At 44.0% G+C, this 27,386-nt stretch overlaps 1 protein-coding gene across 1 annotated transcript in view; it reads right to left on the minus strand.

Annotated features, from left to right (window-relative positions):
• Window positions 1-27,386, minus strand: part of LYST (lysosomal trafficking regulator) — a 507,705-nt gene that overhangs the window by 326,518 nt on the left and 153,801 nt on the right. Inside the window, exons 10-15 of the mRNA XM_088481579.1 lie at window positions 23,036-23,145; window positions 20,945-21,332; window positions 19,133-19,271; window positions 17,866-18,039; window positions 6,328-6,488; window positions 6,039-6,229 (exon numbers count right to left, since the gene is read on the minus strand). Coding sequence (XP_088337705.1) covers window positions 6,039-6,229; window positions 6,328-6,488; window positions 17,866-18,039; window positions 19,133-19,271; window positions 20,945-21,332; window positions 23,036-23,145 — 1,163 coding nt within the window. The remainder of the gene's footprint in view (window positions 1-6,038; window positions 6,230-6,327; window positions 6,489-17,865; window positions 18,040-19,132; window positions 19,272-20,944; window positions 21,333-23,035; window positions 23,146-27,386) is intronic.

The following is a 27,386-nucleotide window of genomic DNA, read 5'->3' on the forward strand; positions in this document are numbered from 1 at the left end:
CTCACCATTTGCGCATGTGAACAGATGTCAGTGCAACGGAGAATCAGTCCCTATGCTGACATGGCAAAACTCTTCAATTATTCAATTAGCAACAATGTCATGTCTAGAAATCTCCACAAAAAAAAAAAACTTAAATATATATATATATATATTAGGGGTGTGCACCGGCCACTTTTCGTGTTTTGTGTTTTGGTTTTGGATCTGGATCTTTCTTCGTGTTTTGGATCTGGATTGGTTTTGCCAAAACCACCCTTCCGTGTTTTGGGTTCTGGGTTTTGTGTTTTGGATCTGTATTTTTTTTTAAAAAAGCATAAAAACAGCTAAAATCACAGAATTTGTAGGTTTTTCTGCTCCTATGCTATTATTAACCTCAATAACCTTAATTTCCACTCATTTCCAGTCTATTCTGAACACCTCACACCTCACAATAGTGTTTTTATGTCCAAAACGTTGCACCGAGGTAGCTGGATGACTATGCTAAGCGACACGAGTGGGCGGCACAAACACGTGACCCATCTAGGCGTGAAACTGCAGTGGCAGACAGGATGGCAGTTTGAAAAACTAGGCCCCAAACTGTACATAATGCAAAGAAAAAAAAGAGGTGCAAGATGGAATTGTCCTTGGGCCCTCCCACCCACCCTTATGTTGTATAAACAGGACATGCACACTTTAACAAACCAATCATTTCAGCGCCAGGGTCTGCCACACAACTGTGGCTGAAATGATTGGTTCGTTTGGGCCCCCACAAAACAAGCTGGCAATTAATGTGTCCCTGCACAAACTGGCTCTATGGAGGCAAGATGTCATCCTCATCCTCCTCATCCACCGATTCCTCACCCTCTTCAGTGTGTACATCCTCATCCTCACAAAGTATTAACTCGTCCCCACTTGAATCCACCACCACAGGTCCCTCTGTACCTTCTGGAGGCTGGTCTCCCTGGAAGAGCTGATAATTCATTTTGATGAACATCATCTTCTCCACATTCTGTGGAAGCAACCTCCTACGCCTTTCGCTGACAAGGTTCCCGGCTGCACTAAACACTCTTTCGGAGTACACACTGGAGGGGGGGCAACTCAGGTAAAATAGAGCCAGTTTGTACAGGGGCCTCCAAATTGCCTCTTTTTCCTGCCAGTACAGGTATGGACTGTCTGCCATGCCTACTTGGATGCTGTCACCGATGTAATCCTCCACCATTCTGTCAATGGTGACAGTATCATATGCAGTGACAGTAGACATGTCAGAAATTGTTGCCAGGTCCTTCAGTCCGGACCAGATGTCCAAACTTGGTCCTGCCTGCCCTGCATCACCGCCAGCGGGTTGCTTAGGATACCTAAGTTTTTTCCTGGCAGCCCCAGTTGCAGGAGAAAATGAAGAAGGAGCCGTTGACGTGTCACGTTCCGCTTCAGCTGACAGTGTGTTCACCAGCAGGTCTTTGCACCTCTGCAGGCTTGTGTCGGCCGGAAAGAGAGACACCACATAGGCTTTAAACCTAGGATCGAGCACGGTGGCCAAAACGTAGTGGTCTGATTTCAACAGATTGACCACCCTGGAATCCTGGCAAAGCGAATGAAGGGCTTCATCCACAAGTCCCACATGCCGAGCGGAATCGCTCCGTCTTAGCTCCTCCTTCACTTTCTCCAGCTGCTTCTGCAAAAGCCTGATGAGGGGAATGACCTGACTCAAGCTGGCAGTGTCTGAACTGACTTCACGTGTGGCAAGTTCGAAGGGCTGGAGAACCTTGCACAACACGGAAATCATTCTCCACTGCGCTTGAGTCAGGTGCATACCCCCTCCTTTGCCTATGTCATAGGTGGATGTATAGGCTTGTATGGCCTTTTGCTGCTACTCCATCCTCTGAAGCATATAGAGGGTTGAGTTCCACCGCGTCACAACCTCTTGCTTCAGGTGATGGCGGGGCAGGTTCAAGAGTGTTTGCTGGCGCTCCAGTCTTCGGCACGCAGTCGCTGAATGGCGAAAGTGGCCAGAAATTTTTCGGGCCACCCAAAGCGTCTCCTGCACGCCCCTGTCGCTTTTCAGAAAATTCTGCACCACCAAGTTAATTGTGTGAGCAAAACATGGGACGTGCTGGAATTTGCCCAGATGTAATGCCCGCACAATATTGGTGGCGTTGTCAGATATCACAAATCCCCAGGAGAGTCTAAGTGGGGTAAGCCACTGGGCGATGATTTCCCTCAGTTTCTCTAAGAGGTTGTCGGCGGTGTGCCTCTTACTGAAACCGGTGATACACAGCGTAGCCTGCCTTGTAACGAGCTGGCATTTCTGAGATGCTGCTACTGGTGACGCTGCTGCTGTTGCTGCGTAAGGTGATACATCTACCCAGTGGGCTGTCACAGTCATATAGTCCTTAGTCTGCCCTGTTCCACTTGTCCACATGTCCGTGGTTAAGTGGACATTGTGTACAACGGCATTTTTCAGGACACTGAGGACACTTTTTCTGACGTTTCTGTACAGTCTCGGTATCGCCTGCCTAGTGAAGTGGAATCTAGACGGGATTTGGAACCGGGGACACACTACCTCCATCAATTGTCTAAATCCCACTGCACTAATGGCGGATACCGGACGCACGTCTAACACCAACATAGCAGTCAAGGCCTCAGTTATACGTTTTGCTTCAGGATGACTGCTGTCGTACTTCATCCTCCTCGCTAAGGACTGTTGGAGGGTCAATTGTTTAGTAAAAGTAGTGGTGTTCCTACTTCCTCTCTGGGATGATGAACGACTCCCAGCAGCAGCAACAGCAGCAGCGGCAGCAGTAGGCGTAGCAATGCAGGATCCTCCGGAGGAATCCCGGATAGGAGAGTCAGTCATGCCAGTGACATGGCCTGCAGGACTACTTCCGATCCTAACTAAGGAGGAAATTGACGAGGAGGGAGTTGACGGTGTGGTTTGCAGGCGCTTGGATACAACAGGACAATGGGATTTAGGTGTCCCTGGACTGCTTACGGTCTTAGCCAAAGTTTCTGAACTTGACAGTAACTTTTTATGAACGCGCTGCAGGTGCCGTATAAGGGAGGATGTTCCTAGGTGGTTGACGTCCCTACCCCTACTTATTTCACCTTTACATATGGTACATATGGCAAGACAGTTGTTGTCCGGATTTGGATAGAAATATTGCCAGACCAAAGAGGTGGAATGTTTGGTCTTCTGCCCAGGCATGACCGTGATGGGCTTTTTCATCCCACGGACAACAACTGTCTCCCCCGGAGCCTGATTTAAACAAACCACATCACCATCAGAATCCTCCTCGCCAACTTCCTCCTCAGCGCCAGCTACACCAGTATCCTCATCCTGTTGTACTTCAACAGTGACATCTTCAATTTGCATATCAGCAAGTGGACTGTGGGTGCTCCTTTCAGCACTTGCAGGGGGCGTGCAAATGGTGGAAAGAGCCACCTCTTCCCGTCCAGTGCTGGGAAGGTCAGGCATCGCAACCACCACCACACTTGGACTCTCCTTGGGGATTTGTGATATCTTCTTAGAAAGCACAGTTCTTCGCTGTGCTTTTGCCAGCTTAACTCTTTTGATTTTTTTAGTGGGAGGAGGGCTTCCATCGTCATGTGAAGCTGAACCACTAGTCATGAACATACTAGGGATCGACCTTAGCCGTTCCTTGCCACTCCGTGTCGTAAATGGCATATTGGCAAGTTTACGTTTCTCTTCAGCTGATTTAAATGTCTTTTTCAAGGTCATTTTCCTGAACTTTGCCATTTGGGATTGTATGTGCCCTCTACTATGACATTGGGCATCGGCCTTGGCAGACGACGTTGATGGCATGTTATCGTCTATGTCATGACTAGTGGCAGCAGCTTCAGCACTAGGAGGAAGTGGTTCTTGATCTTTCTCTATTTTATTTTTATGGGAGAAAGTTTGGTCCTCCATTTATGTTATATCGATTTGATATATACGTGCGGCTAAACACAGAAAATAATTTTTTTTTGGGTTTGGACTGGAGTGTACTTTGTGGGTTACAGCACCCTTTAACGGTCAAGCCAGCCGGCCCTTTACTTATGACACAGGCGCACGCTTGGCACTACTTTGTTGATGCACGTGCGGCTACTGCGCACACAATTCACAAACACAGAAAATAATTTTTTTTTGGTTTGGACTGGAGTGTACTTTCGGGGGTTACAGCACCCTTTAACGGTCAAGCCAGCCGGCCCTTTACTTATGACACAGGCGCACGCTTGGCACTACTTTGTTGATGCACGTGCGGCTACTGCGCACACAATTCACAAACACAGAAAATAATTTTTTTTTTGGTTTGGACTGGAGTGTACTTTCGGGGGTTCCAGCACCCTTAACGGTCAAGCCAGCCGGCCCTTTACTTATGACACAGGCGCACGCTTGGCACTACTGTGTTGATGCACGTGCGGCTACTGCGCACACAATTCACAAACACAGAAAATAATTTTTTTTTTGGTTTGGACTGGAGTGTACTTTCGGGGGTTACAGCACCCTTAACGGTCAAGCCAGCCGGCCCTTTACTTATGACACAGGCGCACGCTTGGCACTACTTTGTTGATGCACGTGCGGCTACTGCGCACACAATTCACAAACACAGAAAATAATTTTTTTTTTGGTTTGGACTGGAGTGTACTTTCGGGGGTTACAGCACCCTTAACGGTCAAGCCAGCCGGCCCTTTACTTATGACACAGGCGCACGCTTGGCACTACTTTGTTGATGCACGTGCGGCTACTGCGCACACAATTCACAAACACAGAAAATATATTATATTTTTAGCACTTGGGGGGAGCACCCCTGATGGACAGAGCACCCCCTGGACAACACTACAGCACCTCTTTAGGACTGGGACACTGCACAGGACTTTGGAGTGGACACAGCCCCTATGGAGAACTGACTGCACAACACAGTCCAGCCAGCCCCTATGGACTTTGAAGTAGTGGACACAGCCCCTATTAACAACAGCAGCACAGCACAACACAGCCAGCCCCTATGGACTTTGAAGTAGTGGACAACAGCAGCACTACACTACACTACACTACACAGCCCTAACTCCCACCCTCCCTCTTCACTGTCCACAGCCGAGTGAGAAAATGGCGCCGACGTGGGTACCTTATATAGGATCCAAAACCCGCGAGACTCGGAAGGCGGGAAGATGACGTTTTGCCTCGATTTCAGAATCCGAGTCAGGCGGGAAAAGTCGAGCCTGACTCGGATCGGACTCGGATCGGGGGGGCTCGGGGGGGTTCGGATTTCAGAAATATACAAATATATATATACACACACACACAAAGCAGAGTTCTTGATTTTGTGGCCATATCAATTTTTGTGCTATCAGATAGAAGAAATGGAGTACAATAGAGGCATTCTTTCCCAAGGAAATATTAATGCCCCAGACCGCAATCTTTGCAAAATGGGTAAAGGCCATCAATAGCGCCTACTGTACATTCAGAAAACAATCAATGCAGTCTGCTATGAGCAAGTGCTATCTAACACAGTGAGAACTGCAGGATATCACCCCAATTTTTCAATCACAATATACATTAGGGTGCTGTGACAAAAAAAAGGGACTAGAAAACATGGTGTCCTTAATAGGAAGAAGTTAAAGCAATATATGATTCACTTTCAACTGTGATAATTGTTAAATTAGTTTTTATTGTAAATTGTTTGTGATACATAGGATCTATAATGCTTTTCAGCCAACTAGGTAGACAAATAAGCCATCAATCTAAGTGACAGATATATAGGCCATGAAATAGATGGACATGAATATTTAACATACAAATTCTCATGAACTCAAAAAAGAGCTTAATAACATATGGATCAAACATGTTTGCATTGTAACTTGAAAAGTTAAATATTGTTCTATCATGATAAAACTTAATTATTATTAATTCATCATTTTTAGGATCGCAGTTTCAGGTGTACCCAAGTGCCCTAAAAATTTATAACATTTCTTAAATTAAAGCGTCATAAATTAATTTACATATAAAATCATCAACACCTTTTCAGTCTAGATAAATACTGACATCAAAGAAATGTTTTCAAACTTACAATTAAAGTAGTCATGTCGATTCCCTTATTCTTTATGAGAAAATCATGTAGGTGCTCATTCTGCAAAATTTCTTTTGAAATGTACTTGCAATGGTCAATAACAATATCACCATGCTTACAAGCCACTAATGACGTAAAATCAGGACCTCGACAATATAAATGAAATGCCTCTTCTATGCCAAGTGTTGGACCTAAATATAGAAAACAAAACATTCTTCCAGATGATTAAAAATCTATTTACACTATCATTCTAACAGTCAAGGATTTATTTGTTAGGTCAGTGTCTCACCATTAAATAGGAGTAAGTTTCCCAAGCTCAGCTGTCCTGCCAATAGTGTGTTGTCTTCTTGGGATGACATATGATGCCCGATCATGCAAAATGCTTTGTTGCTGTCAGACGGTAGGCTACCTTTTCTTGGAGGATTATATTCCACTGTGGTATCTGTTTTCCTGTTTCATAAAGTAAAAAGTGTTGATAGAATAAGCCGCACAAGAACTAAATTAGTGCCAACATGGAAGTTCGTGATTTAAAATGGGTTTAATAGCCAAAATGTAAAACGTGAAAAAAAAGAAACAAACTCTGTACAATACATTTCTAACAAACAGTTGCTTTATAACAAGGAGAATTATAACTATTTGCAACGTTTTGTAGTGTTATTTGGATTACAAATTTACATGTGCCCATTAAATTAGCCTATGTCTAGAGCAGTGGTACCCAGATAATTTCTGGAGCCTGTGGGAAGCAGAACAAATACAGGTAGACAAAAAATACTACTGCAGTGTTTCTTATCCAGCTCACCCTATTGTACCAGCTCTCACTAAAGGTGGCAATCCACTACCCGACTATGGAAAGACAGCACGATTACATCATCGTAATCGTACAGCCGTTCCTGATCCCCTGTAGTGCCTACACTGAACGAAATGTCGTTCAGTGTAGGCACCCTCCCTCATCCCTAAACATGGCCAATCTGTCGTTATCGGCAGACTGAACGGCATGTTCAGATGATGATTGATGTTGGAAAACGACCAGCGAGAGTGCGCATCGCTGGTCGTTTCTGACATTATAGTGCATGATTTGTGCACGATTAATGAGCGATTGAAGATAACGATTTAAATCGCTCATTAATATCGCCTAGTGGATGTACCCCTTAACTTATCACACCCACAGCTGCAGTAGGGCCCAGCATTTGTCAGTCATTTCAGTCTGGCAGTGAATGAAAAAGTTCCTGTACAACTACGGATCTTAAGAGAATTCAATTAGCCGCGTGATATACCTCGCAGCTAATTGATCACACCACACAGATAATAGCTAGTCATTAATTAGTCTTTTCCCCACGTGGTAAACACAGGATTAACTAGCGCTAACCCACTGATTCCGCATAAAAATATGAGATATGGTAAGAACTTACCTTTGTTATCTCTATTTCTACGAAGTCCATAAGGTTCCACAGGATACCTTGGGGTATAGGCGATGGCGGCAGACATCCAGGCACCACAGAGTTAAATTCTCAGCCTCCCAGGATGCACTGGGGTCCCTCTCCTATACCCCGCCCCCGAGCCTCAGGCCACTCAGTTTCGTAGCAAGCCATAGGCCGGAGCAGGAGCAAAAATGAGAGAGAAGAAAGTCTGGAACACACAAGAATCACATTCTCACCAGAAGGAGAGGGAGAAACCGGTGACCAGATCAAAGCCCATCTGCAGTACAGGTGCGACAGGGCGGGAGTCTGTGGAACCCTATGGACTTCGTAGAAATAGAGATAACAAAGATAAGTTCTTACCATATCTCATATTTTCTACTTCAGGGTCCATAGGGTATCCACAGGATACCTTGGGGATGTCCCAAAGCAGTATCCTTTAAGGGTGGGGACGCTCCAGTGCTGTAAGGAGAATCCGCCGCCCGAAGGAAGCATCCTGAGAGGCGAAGGTATCAAAAGCATAATACCTTACAAAAATATGGACAGATGACCACGTGGCTGCCAATCACCGCTGAATCGCCACGTCGAGCTGCCCACGAAGGAACCACAGACCTAGTGTAGGGATGCTTTAAAAGAGGATGGAACAGGAAGACCTGTGAATCCATCCTGCCAAAGCTAGCGCAGTGGCAGGCCAACCCATTTTATGGAAACCAGAAAGGACAAAACCGAGAGTCTGATTTCTTAAATGGACTGGTACGGTCAACTTAAATTCTTAGAGCCCGTACCACATCCAAAGAGGCCTCACCAGCAGAAAGTACTGGGTAAGTAAAGGCAGGTACTATAATTTCCTCATTGATGTGGAAACTAGACACCACCGTAGGTACAAAATCAGGGCAAGTGCGAAGCACTGCCCTGTTCCTAGGAAAGATGAGAAAGAGGGAGGTCTACATGACAGAGCCCTTCTGAGATCCGACCGGCCAAATCAATGGCCAGAAGGAACACATTCCTAGCCATAAGCCATTTGAAGTCCACTGAGCCCAGTGGATCAAATGGCGGTCCTCAGAGAGCCCTAAAGACCACAGCCAAATCCCAAGGAGCCACAGGAGGAACAAAGGGATGCTGAATATAATGTATACCCTGCACAAAGGTGCGGACATCAGAGTAGCAATCCTACGATGAAACCAACAGGGCAGAAACCTGCACCGCCAGGTAAGCAAGGCGAAGACCGTTATCTAAGCCCACCTGTAGGAAAGCCAACACTCTGGATATCCGGAATACCCGAGGAGCAGAGCCTGAGCCTGTAGGGCGACACAACTGAAAGAAAGTATGCCATACCTGATGGTAAATTCTTGCAGATAAAATCTTCCGAGCTCTTAGCATGGACATAGGCCCTGTTAACTATAGAGCTGGAAAAACTCCTAGACCTTAAGAGGGCAGTCTCCACCGCCACACCGGCAAGGACAGACAACCCAGGTCTGGGTATCAGCGAGGATCCTGAGACAACAGGTCTGGTCGTAGAGGTAACAGCTTCGGAGTGTTAACTGAAACACTCCAAAGATCTGAGTAATAGTGCCGTCTGGCCCACGCACGAGCTATCAGCAGGAGCGCGCCTCCTTCTTGCTATTACTGGAAGAAGGGATAACGGAGGGACGAGGTACACAACTTAGAAGGTCCACTGGACCAACATACGTCTACCATAAGAGTCTCATCTCTGAAAGGCTCCACTTGTTCACCAGAAGATTGAACACCTCCTGATGAAGAGGACATTTCCCTGAATGCACTTCCTGACGGCTGGGAAAGCCTGCTTTCTATCTGAGGATTTCTGAATGAACACTGCCGATGACGGCAGGGATATAGCCTTCCACCCAAGCCAGAATTCGGGACACCACTGTTAGTGACGCCCGACTTCGGGAACCACCTAGGTGGTTTACATAAGCCATCATGATGGCGTTGTCAGACCGTACCTGCACGGTATTTCCGTGGAGGACCTGTCCTGCATGCTGGAGAACCGTGAACACTGCTCAGAGTTCTCAGATGTTTATGGGAAGCGCAAAAACTACTGGTGTCCACCTGCCCTGGAACAAGTGTGGACCCGTCACTGCTTCCCAGCCACGGATACTGGCGTCCGTTGTCAGAAGGACCCGGTGCGCAATCCCAAAGGGGGTGCCCCTTGTTTAGGTAAGCTTTCCGCAGCCACCAGGCCAGAGAAAGACAAACCTTCGGCGAAAGCACTATTGACTTTATCCTATGGGGCAACCCATCCCATCCGGAGAGGATCAATTTTTCTAGAGTGACACTGGGTACTCTCCACCATGTCGAACAGCGACACCCTGGAACCACATTGTCGAGTGAATAGACACTCGGCGACTCTGCAGGCAACTGCGTACCTTTGCCTGTAATGCAGAGATCTTTTCCTCAATCACAAAGATCCTCAGATGTTGGGATATGGAGCATCCTCTGTGAAGAATCAGAGAGGACCATTTCCAGTGTATCAGTCAGCCCTAACCTAGCAACACCGATATTGTCCATTGCAGATGGCACTGAAGTATCTCTGGAGACTCTGGTAACACCAGGAGGTCGCCCGGATTGGGTAACAAGCGGACCCCCTGCATCTGCAGGTGGGCTGCCATAACTGCCATGACCCTGGTAAAACTGGAAATGATTATCGACCACTGCAAACCTGAGGAAAAACACTGGTGTTCGAAGAAAATAGGGACATTCAGGTAGTCACCCTGAATATATCCAACGACACCACAAAATTCCCAGGCTCCATTGAGTGATGGAATGCAGGGTCCCCCTCCTGAACCAAGGAACCCTTAAGAATTTGTTGAAGGATTCGAGGTTGAGGATGTCCAGGTAAGACCCATTGGGTTTCCGTACCAGAAAGAGGATGGAATAATACCTCGTTCCCCTTTGGAGCAACGGAATAGGTACTATAACTCCTGCCTGGAGCATAGAGTGTAACACCCTCAAAAAGACCAGGGCCTTGTCTTGAATTGACAGAAGACCTGTAATGAAAAACCGTCTGAGAGGCTTTTACCGGGAGGAGAGGACATACATTCAAGAAAATACTTCTCTTACCCCAGTGTCCGTGGAGGTCAGACACCAGCACTGGGCGAACTGGAGAAGGCGGCCTCCAACTCTGGGGTCCCCCGAGAGGAGGCCCGTCCCCTGAGGCTGAAGGCTTATGGTCCAACTTGGGAGTAGGACGTCTTGTAATCCAAGCCTGTTCTTATGGTTGAGCAGATTTCCTGGCTACTGGCTGTCTTGGAAAGCTATATTTTAGACTTACCCTGGCCTCACAGGGCCGAAAAGACAAAACCCCAGACCCCGATGGGACTGTAGCCAATGGCAGACAGGCAGACGTAGCTGCTGCCTGCAGGGCCACAATTGTGTCCAGATGAGGGCCAAACAGGACCAGTCCCGTAAAAGGCAAAGCATTCCAAATGGAATCTGCGTCCGCTTTCCAAGAGCGCAACCACAGGGAGCGGCGAGCCGCTACTGCTGCCGAGCCGCTACTGCTGCCGAGGAGATTCTGGAAAGGAGTAGGCTATATGTAAGACTGTCTCATTATGAACGTGGCTAAGTCTCTGAGAATTTGCCACTATCCACCTGCTCTGCTGGAGAGTCAGTGTGCAGAGATACAGTTACCTACCCAGCCCTCCATGGCTCTGGCCCCCCAGCACACGGCCATAGCCGGCCGGCCTGGAAGCCCCTCCAGCAAGGAAATAATTGGATTTTAGATATATTTGCACCTTGCAATGTGTAACCTCCTTCAAGGAGGACCTGGAGGGCATGGGCCACGTAACACTCCTCACTAGGCGTGTAACATGAGAATCTACCCGTAACGGTAACTCCCATTCGGAAAAATAATTATCCGCAAAGGGGTATGCAAAAGGTCAACCGTTTTTGAGGCTGGAACCGCTTACCCGGATTTTCCACGCCTCCTCTAAATGATCCACCTGACCAGATAGAGGAATTACAGTGGCAACACCCTTATCCTTCAAGAAGGCATAGTTGGATTTAGCCACGGGGGATATGTAATAACCAAAGCCGCACGGACTGCTCGTATAAGGCCAGGTATATAGACTTTAGACCCAGACTACGCCTCCTTTGCACTAAGGGGCTCGTGTCTGAAAAAGTCAATAATGTCACCGTCATCAGACGTCATGTCCTTACCCGTCTGAGACCCGAAAGGCCGTTTAGAAGGCCGTTTAGAAGGCCGAAATGGTGACTCCCCCTGTAAAACGTCCATCAGGTGCTATACCATTTGGACAATAAATTCACCCACAGGCTCCTGCGAGACCTGAGGGGGCGAAAAACAGGAGACACTGGGGTACCATCAACTGCCCAGGGACCCCTGCATGTGATGAGACCACCACTCACTGCGATAACCCCTATGGGGAAACGCAGGGAGCGTTGCCCACAAGGGCTGTAAGCATCTTAGCCAGCCGAGGGCGGTCCCTTTTTGTGCAGGCACAGTGACAGAAATGGGGCGTGATATATAATACAACATGCCCTCCATAAACCCTCAGCGTCTACATATCCCTCCGCTAACTGCACATGATATCAGTACATTATAGCTGGAAGAGGATATTCTCGTTCACTTTCAGACATGAGGATTGTGAACGGAGCGTATGTGACCTCCCACATAGAAAAACCACGTTTACTGTGTGGTAATAAACACCCTGCAACACCGCACCGCAAGGGCTGTAGCAGAAGAACAGGGATAGGAAAAAGGCTCACAGTCAGAAATGAAAGTACAGGCAAACAGCGCTAGCATTTAAGTCACATACAATGCACAGATAACATCCTGCATTACAAGCACTGCGATCAACTACACAGACCAGAGCCTGGTAGGAAACAGTGCTGCATACACTGACCTTAATTGAAGGAGAGGTATGCGGGGGACCCGAACCGCAATGGCACCTGTAACAGCTTCCAGCAGCGTTTGTCATTCCCAGCACATGTAGTGAGAAAATGGCCACCGAGGAGCAGAGAGGAGGCGGGCCCGGGGGAGGAGCGCTGACACAGCCCGCTCAGACCGCTGTGGAATGACACTGTGCAGCGGGGGAGACGCCGGCTGTGAGACAGGGAAGGCATTCTCCCCTGGCCTGCTATTAACCCCTGGGACGCCGCGCTGTACCGCACATGCTGCGGTCCGCTGTCCCTGGTAGTCTAGTGGAAGGCGCAGGATCAGTACCTGGCCCCACGCGCAGCCGGTCCCCAGGGAGCCCCCTGCCTGGGGACCAAAAAGGACTGTGTTACCGGCGGGTGCCCACCGCGGGACCCCGCCGCTTACCTTGTCCCCCGTGCATCCGGTCACAGTCCAGGTAGCCGGGGTCACCGCTAGCTGTGACCCCAGCTACCAACCAGCATCCCCGGATCGTTACCGGCGTTCTGGTACCGGCGGGGTGTAGGAGTGACAGCATGGACGTCAATACTGACTGTCCTATGCTGGAGCACTCTAGTTGTACAGCCACAGCTGCAAAGAAATCTTCAGGGGCCTTGAAAAGACCCCCCTCTGAACGGTGCGACTGGTCCGGCCAGGCACCAACGAAAACTGAGTGGCCTGAGGCTCGGGGGCGGGGTATAGGAGAGGGACCCCAGTGCATCCTGGGAGGCTGAGAATTTAACTCTGTGGTGCCTGGATGTCTGCCGCCATCGCCTATACCCCAAGGTATCCTGTGGATACCCTGTGGACCCTGAAGTAGAAATAGATTTTTCTCGCTGCTCCTGAGGCTGCGAAGAAAAATCCTGCCTCTGGTAATTAGCGTGCAGGGTTCCTGCAGCTGAATCTCCTAAACTTACCAATATATTAAAAACAGAACTTTTAAATTCAGGAAATGTGCAATGATTTTACTCTGCTGAGTAAAACTGCTTTTTTTCCATCCCTTTTAACAGGCAATACATTTTAAAAAAATGCATAAACCCAAAGAATTGTATTGCACATAGATATGTATAGGAAAAGCTCAGTCATTTGCAAGGAATGTTTACAAGCTTGCTGTTTGTGATTGGCAGAGGAGGTTTGTGACCTCCAGCACCAATGATATCAAAGGAGATTATTGCAAGCAATACTATTGCTGAACATTTGTAGCGCTTGTAGTATATGGTTACTGCATGCACCAACATGCCAATCATGACAATGGTCAAAACTTTTATATACCATACATTTTCCAGTTAGAAGTTAAATTCATCACAGCCATTAAGCAAGTCACTAATGGAGCAAAATACATTTGAGATTTCTCCTACAGTACACAGAAGACCACCATGTGCACAACTTGATCTATAATTTCTTTTGTATTCATTGTGTTTTATTCCATGCTTCGTTCTGCTTTTGTCTAACACTGCTATTTTGATTCACAGAATGCAAACCAGATAACATTGTGCACACTGTGGACCTCATTCAGAGTCGGTCGTTGCGGCCGCACGGTCGTAAGAGAAAAGGGGCCGGATATGCAAATGATGCACTCGCAAGTTGCGTCCTTAAGATCGGATCGTTAGCTGGCCGACCAAGGGGAGGATGCGGCCGTAAGACAAAAAGTACGCCCCTTTCTTGACCATACCCTCTCTTAAGCACTACGATCAGGTCAGTGTACAAACCACCCATGTCACATGTGCCATGACACTACTTTGTTAATTATGCACTCCCATAAAACGCCGTTTGCATAATTAGGCACGCCTGCGTTCGGATCTCCATTCCCCCGTTTTCAAGCACCTTCCCCTGTTACCACCCGCAAACGCCTCAATCTGTCACTCAAACTACCGACCTGGCTGTGTTCAAGGAGAGAAAAATTGATCGTAGCAGCTAGTTTGCGCATGCGCATTGTGAACTTTACGCATGCGCAGTTCAGCGAACATCGGTGGCGTACGACCGTGCGGCCGCAACGACCGACTCTGAATTAGGTCCAGTATGCTTAAGCTGTCCACACATCAGATAATGCGTGGGAGCAAACAAGAATCGCTGTTTTGTTCCCAAATGCTGAAAAATAGCAGGAATTCGAACTAGTTGGTAACGTCAAACGTTTGATTTTATTAATAAAGGTGTATACACACGTAACGATTTTTTGAACAATTTGTCGATAACTAGGTCATTAAATCGTTAAAAAAAAAAATCAATCATTCAGTTTATGAGTTATAACGATGAACGATAATCACAAACGCGCACTCCCGTTTGTAGTTATCGTTCATTGTCCATTTCAGACTGTCCAACGTGACGATTTTCATTACGGGAAGGAACATTCATTCATCGTTCAAAAAACCTAAGGAGAGGTATACAGGGAGACAGACCAAAACCCCTGAGATTTCCAGCCATCGAGAGCACCAGAGAGTGGTCTCTGGCCGTCTCATATACAGGGAAGCAGGGAGGAGCAACCCAGATGCAGGAAACCTAGTCTCTGGACCAGCGTCTGGGTTGGGGGGGGGAAGGGCCGCTGGGGACAGCTTACCTCCCCTAGGCTGTATGGATCCACCGGGCGCACTGACTTATACATGGCCGCCGCCATCAACATCCCCCCCGGCTGCCAGAATTTCATATCCCGGTGGTCTATTGGGGGAAGCAGTCTACCCTGGTTCCTCACAACAGCGGCCTTCGGCAGGTCTCCACTGCCGGAGGTATGGACTGTCACGTGGTTCCCCGCTGTCAGCGGCACCCTGTGAACAAGGGACTGCCTCTGCAGTCCCAATCAAATTTTTTATTTTATTTATATTTTTGCGGATGGGCGCACGTGCTGCTGCTCCGTCTGCCGGCGCCGCAACACCAGTGAGGGAACTGGTGATTTCAGCGGGTATCAGAAGAGTGAGCGCTGAGCCCAGGACTGCAGCCGGTGAATTCAGGGATTCAGGTAAGGTGGTTCCCCTGAAGAAGAAGCCACAGTTTTCCAGCACAGAATGTCATGAGGATAATCACACCACCAACCGGGCTATATATTCTCATCTCAAACTAAAATGTTTTTGCTCTTTATTCAACACTTTTCCTACTGCCAGAATACAATTTGATTTACTAACCAGAATGAAACACACATCTATGTTTGGTAAATGTTTCATTTTCTACTTTCTCCAATCACAGTCCTGTAATACAGTATTTTAAAACAACTAATTTTTGGTGCTCTGTGCCAGCTGATGTTATCTCCTCCCCACTCTGGTATTTTATGTATATCTTTGTCCCTCTGTTTTCAGAGTTTACATTGGTGGCATACAATCTTATTAGTAAATGTATGCATGGTTATGCACACTCTACAGTATATGCTAGATCCAAGTTGGGTAGAAGGACCTCTGCCGTTAAAACCAGGTGACCGCTACATCAGGGCCGGTCAGCTACCACGGTTACTATAAACGTGGGTGTAGAAGGGGAACATAAACCTGTGGCGAGCAAAGCAAGCCACCATACCCGAAGCATGGCGAGCAAAGCAAGCCTGCAAGGGTACACTTTCAGCCCCCTGTTCTGACTCTTGCTCCTCCCCCTGTTGTCCCGAGTCACGTGGTTGTGACATCAGAAGTCCTGTAGTCCACTTCACTTTAGACCTAACCGTATTTTACAGCAAGATTGTTTTTCCTCTTGCTATAGTGTACTATATAGTTAATGAAGTCACAATTCCCCTTATTGAAAAAAATAAATAGTCTTATGTTCATTATCCACTGACATTGCTAATGTTAGCCTCTCTGTAATATTATTTTGGGACTACAGCAAACTGCAAGGCTCTGCCCACAAGTATGCAAGCCACTAAGCTGTGTCTACCTCTGCCATGTGAATCGCCTTTATGAAAAATGCATGCTGAAAATGTAAGCAAAGTCCCATGTGATAAGCAATGGTATTAATACACTGGCATAACTAATAATCATCCATTGTATGCATATGTTTTCTTTATATCATCATTGCAAATGATTCAGCAGGAAGGCATGGATCTGTTAAATAATTTTGATCATAAATCTTTAAGCCTTGACTGCTAAAACTTTCCTCTTTAATAACTTCCTATTAACACTTCATTAAAGTTGATAATATCCTATATTCATAAAGCACTGGCATACTTTGTAGGGGGGGGGGGGGGGGGTTGCATGAGTGATGAGCTGAGGCTGCTGTGCAGAAGTGCTATTAAGACAGGCTGGTGTGCATGGGGACCATAGGCCTTGGAACAGGGGGCAACTCGCCCCCCAAAAAATATTTGTGAGGCGTCTGTATATGTACTGGGTTGGCAAGGAGCTGGACATGGAGCTATTCCTCTTTCCAGCTGCTGTACCTCCTTCCTCCCCACCTAACTCAGACCCCAACAGTGGCTAGTAACTGCAGACTGTACCCTCCTCTGGGACCAGTCCTGCGCCATACTCCCCTCTTACCCCTCAGCTCCCCCTTTGTACTTTCTTACTTCCCCCCCTTGGAGCCAAACGACCACCCATTTGCGACATCCCCTCCATCGTGACACACATTATATATATATATATATATATATATACATACACACTATTTGAAGTATCCGGCATTGCCTGGGTTTAAATCTTCAAGTTATTGCGTTTTATTATGTGATGTCGTCCAAATCCATCCAGTGGAAGGCCCAGAACATTCTCCCCCTGGGTCAAAGTTTTGCAAAGTGTGCTCCGCCGCGAGGTCCGGCTGGGACCCCAACCAGTCTGTTAAGCATAACAGATCAATTGCTACCCCCTCTCAGCAGGAGATCCCGGCGCCGGCAGGTAAGTACCCTAACTCTCCCCTCTCACCCCCTAACCCTCCCGTAGGGTGCCTAAACCTAGGGGGGTGCCTAGCCCCAACCTACCTCCGAGGGTGCCTTACCCTCCCCCCTAGGGGTGCCTAACCCCAACCTTTCCCAGCAAATCCTAACACTCCCCCCCCCCCCCTCCCCACGGTTAACGCTAAAGACGCCCCAGACTTACCTCGTTCAGGTTGTCGTCCTTCAGCGTCGGGATTCAGATAGCATTTAGTCCGCCGGTCTATAAACTGCATCCCACATAATTACTAATATATATATATATACATATATTATATACATATCTCACACACATATATATATATATATATATATATATATACACACACACACACACACACACATATATATATTTATACACACACATGTGAAAGTATATTCTGGCCCACCCCTAACCTAAAAAACGTGGTGACATGTGATGAAAGCTGCGGGATGAGTGGTCCAATGGTGTATGTGAAACGCATTATTTAAATTTTTTTTTTTTTTAACAAGATAATTAATTGACCATGTCTGTCTACTTCTGTGATGTCAGAATTGATCGGTTACAAAAATTGGTGGAATGAAATAGTTAGTTAGGTGTAGGGAGGACATTAGTTTGGTCACACAAGTTGGACATAACTGCATGCTGCATTATAGGAATTGTTTTCTTGAGTACAGCATTATGAAAAAATAACATCTAAATCAACAACGTACCTCTGTCCAGAGACCCACATCTGTATGTTACTGCAGACTTTGTTCTTACTTTCAAATAATTCTTTGTATGTGAAAGCCACATGTTGCCAAGTTCCAGGAAGGATAATATTGTCTTGTGTTTCAACTTGTGCTAAAAAGGCACATTGCAATTCATCATTTGTATTTGTGCACACTCTAGAAAGTAAAGAACATTTCCATGAACATAAAAGAAAAAATTGCTAATGCTGAACTTTAAAACACAAAGGACACAACAGAATCTCTATTTATGGTGCTTATCTATCAACTATTTTTTTCAATATTTATGACTAATAAAAGAGTGAGTGGATGAAGGGGTTATGTTATGCTTAGAAGAAACAGAAATTTACAGTTAAAGATAAATTTGACATTTGTCATGAATGGACATAGCACTTTTATCCACAAATAAATCAGTAAATAGACTACAAACATTAAAAATAACATTGGTACTATGATCCCTAGGTCGTAACACCTTCACCCATAAAAAAAATAACTTTTTTTTTTTTTTTTTAATCAAGATCAATGCTTGGCAGCATCTACTCCTAAACCGGACAATAGTCTTGTTAGTGTTTAAACCAATCACATTCAATGTCCCTCCTACTTCCATTATTAACACGATAGGCCCAAGTAGCACAGTCATCACTTTATTGCTGTCAGAAAAAAAAAAACAAAGTATCCAACTGCATAAAAGGCCATTCTAAACATAAGAAGGGAAAATGGGGGTAGGATGTGTGAAACAAGCTGTACACTACAGAGTTTCCGCTGTACAGTTCACCTATTGTCATTGCCTAGTGTATGTGAGAAAGGTTAAGACCTTATCACAACCAGAGTTTGCAAAATCACTCATACAATTTGTAGTTAAAAAAAATACAATTTCAGATTTAAGGGAAAAAAAATGATGTATTGTTTATCTGAGTTATATTTCAGTCAGTTCTCTCACACTTTACAGGACTGCACAAACACTTTTCTTTAATTTAATAAAATGTGCTATTATATACTTAGGTGTTTTATGTGGTTTGGTTCCAAGATTGGAAACTGTAATAACAATTTTATTAAGTACTACAGAACATTGTGTTTTTGATTGTATTATTACACAGCATTTATACAAAACAAAATTAATGTGCCAAATTTCATTACAATTTTAAAATTGCCTTTCAAGTTTTATTGCATTCATCGCTGGCTCTTATTCTGAAAGTTAATTTCAGCATGGAAAGAGTATTTTGTAAACCAAAAACAATATAAAATACATTACCTAAAAATAAAACGACCTCTAGTAATGCAGACCCAGATCTGCATCATCAGCACCTTAGAACCAATGGAAACCACATGAATACAGCCATCATCTACAAGTCTGTCAGAAGCGGAGCAATCCGGTCCAACAATCTTGACAACTATGGGAAAGAAAAGACAATCTAAAACAGTAAAACTAAAAAATGCATAGCGACAAAGTTGCATCTTCCTCTTTTAAATTCCCATCAGTAAGAATGAGGAACTGAAGGCAAATAAGCATCTACATACACCACTGCCAGTATGAGAAAAGTCAGCCTGTAACAACATAGGGTGGACGGATGAATGCATCATGGGACTGTATCACCCAACTGATTAATTTAGCTCATCATGGGGCGGAATTCAATTCAGTGCAATGTTATGTCGGAGAATGCCCATTCTCGCGCATTAAATATGGTGTTTAGTTGCGAGAACCGGCATTCTCCGACAAATGCTCAGAGTGATGCTGTTTCCGCCGCATTAAGGGCAGAAAACAGCATCACGCCAGCAGTTTAGTCGGATTTCTGCCCACACCCCAGGAGGGGTGCGAGAAGAAATACATCAGTCGGACTTAACAGCACGCTGAATTGAATAGCTCCGGGAGTTCCTTCCCAACGCTATTCAATTTGTAATTGAATTCCGCCCATAGTGAACTTAGCACAAAACCAAATAGGTTACAATTCTGGTGGAGCTTTTCATTAAAACGTGTAAATCTACAAGAAACTTAAGTTTTCCCCCTAGATCGCCTCCACTGATAAAAGAAAAATGTTTTATTGTGGATTTAATCATGCCCAATTTGTACTAATTAGCACAAGAGGTGGAATCAGCATTGCTAATGGCGATATAATGTTAAGCATATAGAGTATATAGAGTATACACAAGGTCACTTCTAAAAAAAAAAATATAGAGCAACAATCTCCATTTTTTTTTTTTATAGCATACCCTCCTAAATGTCTCCAGCAGTTCAGAGGAGGCTCGTCCTTTGTTGCAACAGTCTGCTTCGCTCCGGAAGAGCTGTGGAGTTTATTTGTTTTTTCATTTTATTTGTGACATGTGGGGTGGCTGGAGTGAACCGTGGAGTTGGAGGGAGTGTCGGGGAAGGTGGCTGGACTGGAGTGGCCCGGGGAGAGAGGGTGGGGCTGGAGTGACACATGAGGGAATGCTGAAGTGACACATGGGGGGTTGCTGGAGTGACAAATGTGGGGCTGAAGTGACACATGAGGGGAACTGGAGTGATACATGGAGAGGATGGAGTGACACCAAAGGGGTTGGATTGTATTATGTGAATGTTTTTATATTTTGTTTCAATATATTTTTTGTGGATGTGGCTTTTTTAGTTTATTTTAAGTGGATGTGGCTTTTTCAGTGTATTATTGTGTATGTGGCTTTTTCAGTGTATTTTATGTGGATTTGGTTTTATCAATGTTTTTTAAATTGTTCTGGCTTTTTTGTTCCTCTAATAGGTACATCCACAGTGATTTTGTGCATGCGCTTTTACATACTTCTACAAACATCATACCAGGGGCGTGGCCAAGCTGACCACACCCTTTTTTGCACGTGCGCCTTTGGCATGAGCATGATCTCGGCTCTTTGACATACCTACAGATATTTTGGGGTTCTTTGCCTCTGAGTGGTTAGCCACCCCTGAACTAGTCTATGAATCAGCTGCAATTCTCAAATTCATCGAACACTAAAATTATTTCTTCATGCAGTATACAAAATAGCCAATAATTTTACACTGGAAATTACCAATGTTTTATTTAAAAATACAAGTTAACGAGAATTTGTGAAACTGTACCTGTATTTTGCGTGTGAACAGGAAACTGCTTATTTTTTTTCTTGATTTGTTTTCCTTTACTCATCAGAATTTCTGATTCTAAGTTGTACTCCAGTTTCATCCACAATGTAAAACTAAAACCATCGGACATGTTCTGGCCAATCAAAGGTAAATGGATAGGCGCAATGCGCCATGAGGAAAGCAAATTGTCACCATGAATATCTTTACTTTGCAAACCCTTTGTTCTTCTGAACAGTCCTGTGATTTTTCCACTGGTTGAACCAGTAGGTTTCTGTGCAACACTGCTTGCTCCGGTTAGGTTTTGTTGAAAAGGAAATGTCATGTGTTGTAGAGGCATCATGCTGTTGTTCGCCTCTGTAATACTTAGAATTCCTTTTATTAGCCTTTCCTAAAACACAAATATGATTACAGATAAACAAGATATTTATGTAATGTCTACATACTGTTACATATTGTAATGCTAAGCATTGTAGACCACAATTTGCATATATTATCTGCGCACAGGGTTGGGAAAAAAAAAACTTTTTGTGGTTTAAACTATTTTTTTGTGTACACCAGTTTTTTCTTATTGCATTAATGTTTTAATGAAAAAAAAATCTGCATATTATATTAATCGCTGGACTGAAGGTTTTGAATTGAAATAAACATGAAGGAGATTAAACCATGAGGTATTTTTCTGTTTATTGGCTCTTTAATGTGTTTGGAGTCTTAAGGTGCATACACACGGCACGATCAGTCAGCGATAACGATATCGCTGACTGATCAAACTGCACCTTCCCGGTGTACTGGATGACCGATATCGATCATCCAGCATACCACCAACGGCCAACGACCCGCGATATCGACCAGGTTGGCCTGCATGCACGGGCGATGAGCGATATCTTTATCGTCCACAAGTGCCCGTGCATCGCAGGTCGTTGGTGGGTTGGAAGGGACCAAAAAATGCATGATATGAACAATATCGTTATCATTAATATTGTGCATTTTTATCGTACCATGTGTACGCACCATCAGCTGATGCTAGACAGATTTAGTACCTCTCTGATCTGGTTTACCCTCCCTATTTCTCAGTTGTGTGTGTGAATTTACTGTATAGATTCAGCGTATTCAAATGAACACCACAAGCTACATTAATGTGGAATAATACCAGGGGGATTCCCTTATAATAGACTTTTTTTTTTTTTTTAAAGTCACAGCATAACAATAAAAAAATAATAATTTTGGTTTAAACCAGCCAACCCTGGCTGATGCCACTATTAAAACTATATAAACTATGCGTCCATATACATCTAGCCTCCTTGTGCATTAAACATCCCTTCTAGACACACCATGTCTTCAAATGCCATGCGCACAGCAGTGTGAATAGAACACACAAGCAGCTTCTGCTGAAGAGAATGATATGCGGCATGCCTATGTTATGTGTGCAACTGCGGGAGTACCTGCATGTGAAATGCTACATTACAGTGTCACAGCCAATGACACTAATGTAGCATTTTGCATGCAGATACACCCACAGTCACACACAGAACATAGGCATGCACATATAATTTTAATTAGCAGAAGTTGCTTGTGCGTTCTATTCGCACCGCTGTACGAATAAGACGCATTAGATGGCAAACAGTTGCACGATAATACGTTTGGTGGTCACACGGCACTCATGCGTTATGTGTAACGAGACTTGTAGCGCACAGAGGATAGATGTATGTGGACACATCTGTATTTAGGATGGGGCACTGGTTGGTGTGACAGATCCAAATACTAAAGATTCATGATTAAATAAAAAATGAAGATTAAAAACCCAGAGTAACGGTATGGTTGCATGATGAATGAATTAAGTGATGACCGCATTACATGCATATACATATATTATTTACCAGTATTTATAGATATTTTAATATACCGGTACTTCTAACTGGCAAATATGTAAAAGTTAAACAATGAATTACTTTGTCACCTTAGCAAATAGTTAATAGTCATACTATTATTACTACTACTATAAATCTAACTAAACATATCGCCGTCCTTCCAACATACCTATGTTAATTAAAATGACAACAAAACAAAAATGCTTTACATTTATTTCATACTTACTATGGGTAAACTCTTCTCCAGAAAACAATGGAGGAGCAGTGTTAGTTCATCTGAACTAATGCTGTAGCTCATTAATGTGACCAAGATGTCAATCAGTACTCCATGACATTCTGAAAACATTTGGCATAATTAATAAATTAAAATATTTATACATGAGTGCAAGTGCACGTACTCTTATTAAAATCCAAATAAAAAGAGGAGAAATACAGAAAAACTTTTTAATTTTGCCATTTTCTCTAATTGCACTGGAGGAGGACAACTAAATGCTGCAACAACTTCTTCTGGACAACACACACAATGATCTAAATACAAACTTCCACTTAGGACTACACCATTAGAATTATTAATATATCTGTGGAAAACAGTGTTGAGACAGTGGCGCCACAAGGGGGGGTGCAGGCCGCACCAGGTGACACCATCGTAGAGGAGCTGTTGTGCTATTTTGGTGCTACCCCCTCCAACGGTGTCACTGAGCAGCACTGTAGCAGCAATGGATGAAGAACACATATACGTGTCACACATCAGGAGGTGTGGCCTTGCAGGCACTAGGCCATGCCCCCTTCGGTGCGCAAGCAGTTTTTAAGAGCCACAATGGGTGTCACCACCAATAGGGATGACACTGGGTTCAAAGTAGCTAAATTGTAGGGATGGGTTTAGTTAGAGGAGCAGATTGGATTTTGAAAAAAGTTAAATTAATGGTTTGTGTAATTCTCTTCCACGATGGGTCAGGGTAGGGCCATCGAGAGCTCCAATGGATCCTGGTACTGGGGGGAGTGGCCAAATCAGGGAGGCATAGCCTCGACCCTTCCCCGAAATCTTTATTAAAATAGTAGGCACTGCGCACTAAGCCACCTCTTAACAATTCTTCTCTCTGCCCACTACCGCTTTGGCTGTGTCTGTATAGCAGGGCAGCCGCAGCTTCACATCGGGCAGTGAAAGAGAGAAGACTGCTTCTGCTCAGCAACAGCAGCCTTCTCTCTCACTGCCCAATGTAGTTGGGATTTTAGTTCGCACTGCCTGATAGGTGCAAAGTAGCAAACACATTACTATTTTAAGCTAAAATTGTAGGAACTTCTGGTGCTCTCCTTGCTCCTAATGATTAATAAGGCACATACAACTTTTTAAATACTTAAATCTGGCCAATAAAATCTATTTTGATCTGATTTTCTACAAAAAGCTGAATAATTGTTTAACTGATGTGGCACAGGTACAGTGCCTTTAGAAAATCAACATACCCTGTCAAAACCCTTACCTTTTATCACATTACACCCTGGAAAATAAAATAAATGAAATTAAGCTTTTTAAAGGTTTAACCCTCAACATGAAAGTGAAAATAACATCAGCTACATTCTTCACACAGACACCTCTTTTAATAAGCTACCAAAACGTTTCTAATAAATAAAGACAACAAGAGTTGTCATTTAACATTTTGGTGAAATTAATTTTTACAGATCAAATTGAAGATTAAATAATTCAATTAAATTACTAAAGTTAGAATGGTGGCAGACCAAAAACAGATAAAAAAAAAACTAAACAATCAATCATACAATTCAAAAGTTAGTGTTTAACTCTCCATAAATCAAAAATACACCCGAACAGGCTTGTGTTCATTCCCAGGAGGGACATTTATTTGGCCATCACATCAACTAAAAGGAAACTGCACCCACTAAAACATTTACATAAGCAAATGGCGCAGCCATTCAACCCCCACAACAAGTAAACTCAAATAGCCACAGCACCTCCACCAAACGCCTAGGCTATCTAAAGCCACCTAACTCCATAATGCCTCTAAACAAATCATCAACATACAAAATTAAAACTTCCACCGGCAGATGTACACAGTCAGGCCGGAACAAATGAGCATCTGGGAATCTAATTCAACCACAACACCCCAGTGCAAACACAAAAATTAGTAATTGCAGAGTTGCAACGTCCGCATCACCTATGACTGTATATAACTTTAATTCTCACCACTTGCGGTGTAGTATGATAGCAGACTGTCTAAAAAAAAAAAAAAAATGTCCAGGACCACAGCAGCAGGTCCAAATCATGCACTATGGCCCAGTAAAGATCAAAAGACGTACAATGACACAAATCGTTAACACCTACAGTAGATGCATAATTACTTTTGAGAAGATCAAACTTGTACCACCTCCAACAACCACTTCTTCAACTCAGGGGCAGACTGGGCCATCGGGAAAGTTTCTTGTCCAATTTCTTTTTATCTGTGCAAGTGCCTGAGTTACACTGCAAATGTGTCCAGGTGGAGTTGCAGTACACATTTAAACACATGCACCAAGGAGTGTATTAGAAATGTGTTGGGTTTCCTAAGCGGTGCTATGGAGTTGGCTTATCAGATGTAAATGTCACATAGAATGGAGGTGTTATTGGAGTGACAAGGGTGTGTTGTGTACAGAGACGCTGAATTGCTCATATTGGTGGCCATATTCAGATGGATGATCACACCTAGGATAAGGCTGGTGAAAGTTTCAATGATGCGACTGATGATGCACGCTGAAGATGCACAAAGTATGATTTCAGCATCTGTAGACACTGAAAGTGGGCGTCTTAGTCCTTGCATATTCAGACGCACAGATATACACCAGTGAAGGGCATTGTAGCAGCTTTAGCATAAAGTCATAGGCACAACTGCAGCAAAAGACGCAAGAAAGGCTGCAGCTGCATCCAACTCAGAATCAAGCCGTATGAGGAGGTGTCCTGCCCCCTAGACAGATCCCACTCCATCAACAGACCATGCCCCCATTAGGGCTGCTTCCATAAATTTACTGGGCTGGTTTTTCATCCCAATCTGCCCCTGCTTCACAACTCCACCTATAACATACCCAAATAGCCTAACCACATACTGTACGTCTGTGGCTGAAGGAAATCTAACCAAATCACAAGCCGCCTCCGATACGGACGCCCAAAACACAACGAATGCCAAATAAACCATATGGATTAAGCATAAAAAAATTCCTGTCAGGAAAGAATTAAAGGAAAAATCATTAATAAAGAAATGCTGGAGGACAATATTGACTAAAAGAAACATTTACCCACAATAAACACACTGAAAACAGTGTGAAGCGATACCACAAACTGATTAGTTAGACCAAGCATGGTAACCAGACCGGATGTAAACAAAAAAAACTCTATTGGTCTGATGATTAGTAATGCTGAATAAATGAACAATTTTATAATGTGTTATATCAGAAGTTCCCAAACGTGGTCCTCAAGGCTCTCCAACAGTTCAGGTTTTACAGATATCCATGGTTGAGCACAGGTGGTTAAATCAAATTGACTGAGGTACTAATTAAGTAATCTGTGCTCGACCATGGATATCTCTAAAACCTGTAACAAATAGAATGCTCCACGCTCACTGCAGGGTGGCTGCAGAGTTGGGTAAAAAGAGAGGTACCCATCTCCTTATAAATCACATTAAATAAATACAATCAAGTCCGCGCCTGGTAAAGAATTAATACAAACAACTGTGTGTTTATAATGTGTAACAAATATTATTGGAGATTTAGTAGGTCTATAGATCATATAAATGATTCTACACAGGAATATTATGGATGAATCAATCCTTTAATTTGAGACAGTGCTTCAAGATTACTTAATATTATGTGTAAAAACAGTTAGGAGAAATCCCCAAAGGGACATACAGATGTGTCCACATAAATCTATTCTCTGCATTACAAGTCACGCCACACAACGCAGGAGCTCTGTGTGACTTGGTAGCCGAGCGTCTTTTCTGCAAATTTTTACCTTCAAATGCGTCTTGTTTGCACAGCAATGTGAATAGATAGTACAAGCAGCTTCTGCTGATTAAAATTATATACAGCATGCCTATCTAATTGCAGAGACTATATGATGAATAAATATACTTCGTTTAAATTTGCCTAGTGCTCTGAAGAATTTGCTGCGTCCATAAAAAGCCTGATTATAATTTTTTCAGGACCCTAAAAATGATATCTGGGGCCTTTCCTTAGATTTTTGGTGATAACTAGGTTTTGATACAATGGTCGTATCTATATCTAAATCCTGATTATTACTTTCTTTTTTATTGAAGCATCATATGAATTGTACAAAAATTACACAACATTGATACAAAATCAATACAGTGAAAATACAAAATATATAAAAAAAGAATAAACATGACTAAATATTATTACTAGCAGCCATAACCACAGAAATATATAAAAATATTCTTGGATCGATCACAAAAAAAAAAATCACAAATTCACACCAATAACACGAAATAAATAATAAACAAAAATAAAAATAAAGTCTCTCTCTCTCCACACACCCACCACCCTTAAACAACATTTGAATCAAGATCAATGGGCGGATC

Source organism: Taudactylus pleione, unplaced genomic scaffold, assembly GCF_031769625.1.
Source record: "Taudactylus pleione unplaced genomic scaffold, aTauple2 ptg000275l, whole genome shotgun sequence".
Classification (NCBI taxonomy): Eukaryota; Metazoa; Chordata; class Amphibia; order Anura; family Myobatrachidae; genus Taudactylus; species Taudactylus pleione.